This window comes from Halyomorpha halys, unplaced genomic scaffold, assembly GCF_000696795.3.
Source record: "Halyomorpha halys isolate HHAL.00 unplaced genomic scaffold, Hhal_1.1 Scaffold2692.1, whole genome shotgun sequence".
NCBI lineage: Eukaryota > Metazoa > Arthropoda > Insecta > Hemiptera > Pentatomidae > Halyomorpha > Halyomorpha halys.
In genome coordinates, this window is record NW_027111968.1 from 33359 (window position 1) to 40750 (window position 7392).

The 7392-nt window shown below is 45.1% G+C and overlaps 1 protein-coding gene across 1 annotated transcript in view; it reads right to left on the reverse strand.

Moving 5' to 3' along the window:
* ca (claret) overlaps window positions 1-7392 on the reverse strand; it is a gene marked incomplete at its 3' end in the record, with an annotated part of 43103 nt that overhangs the window by 22591 nt on the left and 13120 nt on the right. Inside the window, 1 exon segment of the mRNA XM_067049892.1 lies at window positions 66-202. Coding sequence (XP_066905993.1) covers window positions 66-202 — 137 coding nt within the window.

The following is a 7392-nucleotide window of genomic DNA, read 5'->3' on the forward strand; positions in this document are numbered from 1 at the left end:
TATATATATATATATATATATACATATATACATATACATACATACAAAGCTCAAGTAAAACTTACTTAAGTTGGAGTCTATAAAATGCTTGATTTGTAATAATAACAAATTTATCTCTTGAATAGTCAACACAAAACATTTTTAGAGTTCTTTCATTTTCTTTAAGGACATATTCTTCCAATAAAGATTCTTGAATAAATTCCTAAAATAAAAGGTGGCAAAATTAATTATTATGGTACATTTAAAAAAATGTAGTTTAACGTTTAACATTATGTTAAATTTATTTGTGTAATTTAATGCATCATTTATGATAGTAGGCTTGTTAAAATTTTGTACAGTTAATAGAATACATATTCATTAATACATTACATCATTAATAATTATAATTATTACCAATCATATTAAGTAAATATATAAATGTATGTATTTGTGTATAAGTTACTGTCTGAGTCAGCTGACTGAGATCAGTTGATTGAATGTATATAAGAGATGTACTGAACACAATAAAGCCAGTATTTTACAGCAGTCCAACTGTGTTAGATCTATTCCTTCATCTCGTTTTTAACATTTTGCTTTCACTGAAACTTAAGTGGTGCTGAAACCCGGGAACTTTAGATACCGGATTAATTTTTTCTTTTAAGAAGAATTTTTTTGTTGTTTTATCATCTTCAATTTTTTTTCTCTCTCATTTTTTTTTTGTAAAAATTTTTGGGATCATTACTCAAGCAGTTTTTAGCCTGGAAGCTTTTAAGCTGGAAGCCGAATAGGAGCAAAATCAATTGAAGATCTACTCGATAACGTAGATGCGGAGACATTAAAAGCAGCAGTTGTCTGCAGAGTGAAGAGGAGCATCCTCAAACAGATTCAGGCAGACAAGGAGACCTCTTGGAGAAGTATCAATGAAAGATTAAAGAAGGGGTTCGGAGGAGGATGGTGGGCCCCAGAAGAGGACATATTTATGATGATCAGGGAGACAAAAAAACCAAAACAGTATAGTGGACAATATGCAGCAGAATTCCTGGCACGCTTTAACAGAATTCAAGATAAACTCAGTGAGATGATGGAAACAATTCAGGTACATGGTTGGATGCAATTCTTATCCATGGTACTAAAGATACAGTTGGCAAAGGAGCTAGGGAAGAAGGAAGGATTTTCGAGAGAGCGCTCGTTTGTGGAAATTGCTATAAAACAAGCGCTAGAGAGATAGAGGCCCAAATGGAAGTAGAAAAGCCAGGGTGGACCCAGATAGAATACCAACGGCCAAGAAACATGGCCAACTCTTGGAGGAGGAAAGAACAAGGAAATGGTAGAGGAGAGAGAGCTATCAACCAAGAAAATAGAAGTCTAGCTAAACCTAGAAACAATAGTCGACGGGAGGAGTACAAGTGTTACGGTTGTGGAAAAATTTAGTATTTAGTGGCATATTGCCCACACACGAGGTGCTTCGAATGCGGAAATAAGGGGCACATAGCCAAACAGTGTCCATATATGTATCAAAGAAGAGATGTGGGCCGGGGCGAACCAATGGAGATCAACACCCAACAGATACGGAGAAGCCACTCTAGATTAAGTAGATCTTCAGATGAATCTACGCAAGCATCAGGATCGAAGAAGAAGTCGAAGAGCCACGGAACAGAGGTAGTCAAGAGGACAAGGTGGAAACAAGAGGATGGAAATGAGGGAACAGAAGAGAATGGAGGCGAGGGACTGGAGAGAGGAAGACGCAGGACATCTGAAGGGGTTGTCAGCAGAGAGGCGACTGGACGCTGCCAAAGTATAATATGAGGGAGAAAAATGGCGGTCTGCCTATAATAAAGATAGAAGTAGTGAGAGGCCTGGTGGACACAGGCAGTCCCAACACTATCATGTGCCGAGAAGCTTTACAAAAGCTCTGTGATGGAGAGAGAACACTCAAGATTCAGAAATGCCTATGTAAATTAATCACCCTGGGTGGCCCTTGTGAAGTAGAGGGGGAGGTGGAGATAGGGTTGACACGGTGGGGATTTAGTAGGGAAAACTTGCAGGTACATATGGTAGTATGTATGCCTAGGGAATACAATATAATTGTAGGATGTGACCTAGTAGGAAAGGTGGAAGCTTTGGTTAGGAATAGCAGAGGAAAATGGAAGGTTAAGTTGGGAGGAAAAATCTACAAATGTCATTTTCAGCGGAAGAACGCGGGCGCTCGGGTCGGAGCAATCAATCAAGCCGAGGACTGGAGACGAAGCTTTAGGAGGGAATACGAAGATATCTTTTTTAAAGAATGGGATGAAACCACCGAAAAGTACAGGGTAGTGATTGATTACAGGAAGCTGAATGAAAATACAGTAGACAAAAAGTATCCAATCCCCAGATTTGAAGAGATTTTTGGCAGGTTGAGCGGGGCGATGGTATTCAGCACATTGGACTTGAAGGCTGGATATCACCAAATCAAAATGCACCCTAAGGATCAACATAAGACGCCATTCACATTCGAGAGAGGACACTACGAATTTACAAGGATGCCGTTCGGATTGAAAAATGGTTCCATAAGCTTTCAGAGCCTGATGGACGAGTTTTTGAGAGGAATTGATGAATCTGTTTGTCAGATTTATATGGACAATCTCCTAGTGTTCAGTAAGAGTGAAGAAGAACACGTGCATTTACACAGCGTATTCCAAAGAATTGGGAAATTTGGGCTGAAGTTATTTAGAGAGAAATCATTGCTGGGGCAGGAACAAATTAATTTTGTATAATTGGGCCACAAGATTTCCAGAGGAGTTAAACCTGACACGGATAAAGATGCAGCGATATACGAAAGATGGTGGTTCCTAGGGATCTGAATGGAGTTCGGAGGCTGTTGGGAACTTTAACCCGTGTGGAGTAGCTAGTCTCCCATCGGGCGCCTCCCCAGGTGGTGGATAGGGGGATTCTCACCAGATATGGCAGGAACCGGGAAAATAAAATACCTGTGGTGGACCAAAACTAGAATCAAATCCAGACTCGACGGCTCCTAGAATAGGCGGCGTACTGGTCAGCGTTTGTTCTTCAGGTTAGAGGCGGCTGTGTTATACCTGGCAGTAGGTATAAAATGCTATTTTCCGAAATCCAATGGAGGGAAATATTAATAATCATACTACGGTGCAGGGGCACGGAACCCAAGTACCGGCGCCGAAAGGGAACGAGAAAGCGGGGTCATCATCGACATCCGCAGTGCTGCAATGGCGGGAGACTTGGCCATTGTAGCATCTAATGTTACAAGAATAACAACGCTCGTTGAGACAAACAAAAGAAAAATGGTGGCAGGAAAAGTCAGGCTGTTTTCAGGAAGTGGCAGTGAAGCCGACAAAGATACTGGACCTGATAGTCGAGAAGGGAAAATGAGCCCCAAAGGTAAAAAGAGGAAGAAGAGAGAGAGGGAGGAGGAGTCCCCTCTAAAGCCTAACCCGGAAATTGAAAGACCCGTCCAAAGGGCTGAAATAATTCAAGGACGGGTCAAAAGCTACTTAGAGAGAAAAAAGGTATCTTACGAGATTCAGAAATACCTAAATGGTCAGCTGAGAGAACTAGCCTATATAATAGTAGGACTGGAAGCCCAATGGGAAATTATCCTGGAAATAGTAACAGAAATAGTAAATGAAGCCAAGTATACCGATGATCTACACAAGATTATTGGTAAAAAGGTCTCCCAGATTGTGGCTCCAATGGTACCAGAGGCTATAGGAGCGGTCTATGATCGGAAGAAAAAAGAATGGGTTTCACCGATACTGAAAAGGGTTTCTGGCATAATAAAAGACCTGGAAGGGAAAGTCGACAAAGAAGCCCGCATCCTCTTAGAACGTACGGCCGAATGTAGGGCTAAAGGAAGAAAAAAGGGGAATGAGGACCTAAGAGCAGTGGAGGAACCGAAGACGATGGGAGCTGGGGCTTCAGTGCTAACTCCGGTGAAGGAGAGGAGGAAATATGGGGTGCGGAACCGGCCCCAATGCACCTAAGATCCAGCCAGACACCTGGCGTGTACGGGAAGGAACCTTCGTTAACCCTACAGAACCTTCGTTCTGTAGGGGAAGGAACCTTAAACCGGATACCTCTACAGATGGTGAAGAAGAGGAAAGCACGTGGGTGCTTACCCTGATGACCCTGTCCGCGAGGGACGTCAGCGGAGGATGGTGGAGCCTGACCATCAGAGATTACTTGGACCCCTTGCTCTACCTTCAGTGCAAACAATACGGACACCCTGCAAAAGCCTGTATAAAGGAGGTGGCGTGCAGGTGGTTACCCAGGGACTGGGGACAAAGTTAAGGAGTGCCCTGAAAAGAAGAAGGGTGAACCCTTCCTATTCCTCGCCCAAATTGCAAGGCGAGTGGCAGAGCAGGGAAAAATCTCCGACATTGTGCGGGCAGCAGGGAATGCCTGGTACAACTGGAGATGATGGTCAAGCAGGCGAAGAAGACCCGATATGCGTAGGCTGCATATCCTGCAGGTCAATATGGGGCAGAGACAAGTGGTCGCGTACGAATTGGGAATTCTCACCCAAAGTGCTGACATCTTGGCGATTCAGGAGCCTTGTTGTCGAAAGAATGTGGTCACAGGTTTTGGAACTACGTCGAGGGTGGTCGGTCTAGGCAGTGGTGAGAGGAGGCCTAGAGCAGCAATTGTTGTCAATAACCCTGGCCTCGACTTTATGGAACTGAAGCAATTCTCCACAGCAGATCAGGCGGCATGTTATGTCAGATGGAGCAGAGTTGCCTTTGCTCTGGTTTCAGCATATATACTGCCACGACAGGCGAATGTAAATATCAATATAGAGGATAATATAGCTGCTGTGGAAGCTGTCATGCTAAAGTATAAAAGCGTGATAGTCTGTTCCGACATCAATTAGTGGAGCACGGCCTGCGGTTCTGTTCGCACAGACGCTAGAGGGAGGTTGGTAGAAAAATGCGTGGCGAGGTGTCAGCTGGTTATTATGAACAAGCCTTTTTGGTCCCACTTTTATTGGAGTGCGGGACCAGAGTTGGATGTATGTGACACTTCCCATCGCACACGGCTCCCATAGCAAAGCATATAATAGACTGGACCCTATGGTCAGACACGAGCTCCGACCACCGGGTCATAGCCTTCAGTGTGATGGAGGAGGAAGACAGTGCCCCAGAAGTAGAAAAGAGCTTTGTGACCCAATCGGCGAACTGCAGAGCGTTTTCCAGTAAATTGGAGGGAAACTGGCTGACAGAGAATGGGAGGAGATGATCCCAATAGATGAGGAGGCGGAGATTGACTGCAGAGTGGCATTGCTTATGGGCGCCATCACTGAAGCGGCGAGTATTACCCTCCAACGCCGAAGGGCGAGGGTACGCCCGGTCCCATGGTGGACGCCGGCTCTAACCCAGTTAAAAAAGAATACAATAGGGCCAAGCGTAGGTGCCAGGAGTGCAGAAACGACGAGAGGAGGCCTGCACTCCGAGAAGAATCCAAGCATAGGTATAGGGTATCCCGAAACAGGGTGAAGAAGAAGTCCTGGGACGAATTTATTGTAGAGGAATCAGAAACGAATCCCTGGGGTATCCCGTACAGGATGGCACTGGGAAAGGTTAAGCCGTTACAAGTGATGGCGGCTATTAGAGTGAAAGGTGCCCAGGCAATCACCTTGGAGGAGGCTGCCAAGATGTATATAGACTATACATATCTTAGGGATGATCCATCCCAGAATAGTGCAGATGATGGAATGGTTAGACGCACCACGTTATACCCACCAGGTACCGACCTATGTCCACCATGGGATATGTGGGATCTTCCACTACAAATTTTACGAGGATGCCATTCGGCTTGAAAACTGCTCTGGTAACATTTCAAAGGCTCATGGACGAGTTTATGAGAGGATTGGATGTCACTCTACATGTGCAAGATGATGGACATCACTGTCTGCAAGGTGTACATGGACGACCTGCTGGTATTCAGTAAGTCTGAAGTGGAACACGTGCAACATATGAGGGTCATATTCCAGGAGATGAGGGAGTTCGGCTTAAAGATTTTATGAGAGAAGTTGGTAATGGGTCAAGCCCAAATAACTTTCTTTGAATATACTATCTCACAGGAGGGAGTGAGACCAGATGCCCAGAAAGTGGAAGTCCTGGAGAGGATGACAGTGCCGAAGGATGTAAAAGGGATCCGGAGGTTGTTGGGTGTGTTGAATTATTACCGATGGTTTGTGCCCGAAATGGCTGAACACTTCATGCCATTGAACAACTTACTGAAAAATCCAAGCTGGTTGTGATGGCGTAACACATAGTAATTGCAAGTAGACACTTTCACTTGGAAGGGATCTTGGGTATTCTGAGGTACGCATTCCCTGCCTGGAGCCAAAACCTCACGCAGACACAGAAGAGAAGACTGGCCACCATACAGAGATTGGCTCTCTGGCTGGATCACGAAGACATACAGAACGGTGTCACATGAGGCGGTGCAGGTGCTGGCCGCAGCGATGCCCCTTGACCTCATCCTCAGGGGGATGTCCTTAAATATGAAGTAAAGAGGCAGGGACTAGAAACGCTACCGGATGAGCTCCGAGAGAGGATCGGCGAGACTCCAAACTTGTGGAAGAAAATACTGCGGGAGGACTCAATACAGAAGTGGAATGGGCGGTGGGTAGCAAGCCAGAAGTACGGGATTTTCGCCCTCGCCGAGTCGAACTTCCCATGGTTGATGGAAGAAGAGAATTATCCCTTCTTCAGGGAGTTCATTTACGGTGGTAAGGAGGTGGTGGGCCCAACACATTTCACAATGGGAAGGACTTGACCGCCCAACATCGGCGAGCCACCAGAACAAGATGAAGCTGACCCAGACTGAGACCAGGAGGCCTGGACCAGCCTGGTAACTGCAGGAGGCACCCAGACAGATGCGCACCAGAAGGGCCTACCGAACGGATGAAGATCATTGGGAGCAGTGGCATGCGCATTCCCAGCGCGCACTACCCCACAGTTCCTGCATCCCGTATGCCAGAAATGGCAAGGGAGAGGGATAAAAAAAAAAAAAAAAAAAGGTTTCAATTTTATGGGGACCCTGACAGAATATCGTTGGATGCGGGTAGAGAATTTGATAATGCACATATCAAGGAGGAAATAATGGCATTAGAAGTAGTGTGGCATCTCATCACTCCATGGCATCATAAGAGCAGGGGAGGGATCAAGAGGCTTCATAGCACTCTGACTATCTGCGTGTATATCAATCGGTAAAGGGATTGGAACCAGACATTGTGATAGAACAAGCGATTGCAGCGTACAATCAGTGAGATGTCAGCTGATCGAACTGGTAAATATAGAGGTTCTGAATTCAATAAAAGTCAGTCTTGTTTACGCATTCAGAGAGTGTTCTTCCAATATCCTTTTCCATTTTTTATTGGTTTTTTGACGCAAACAC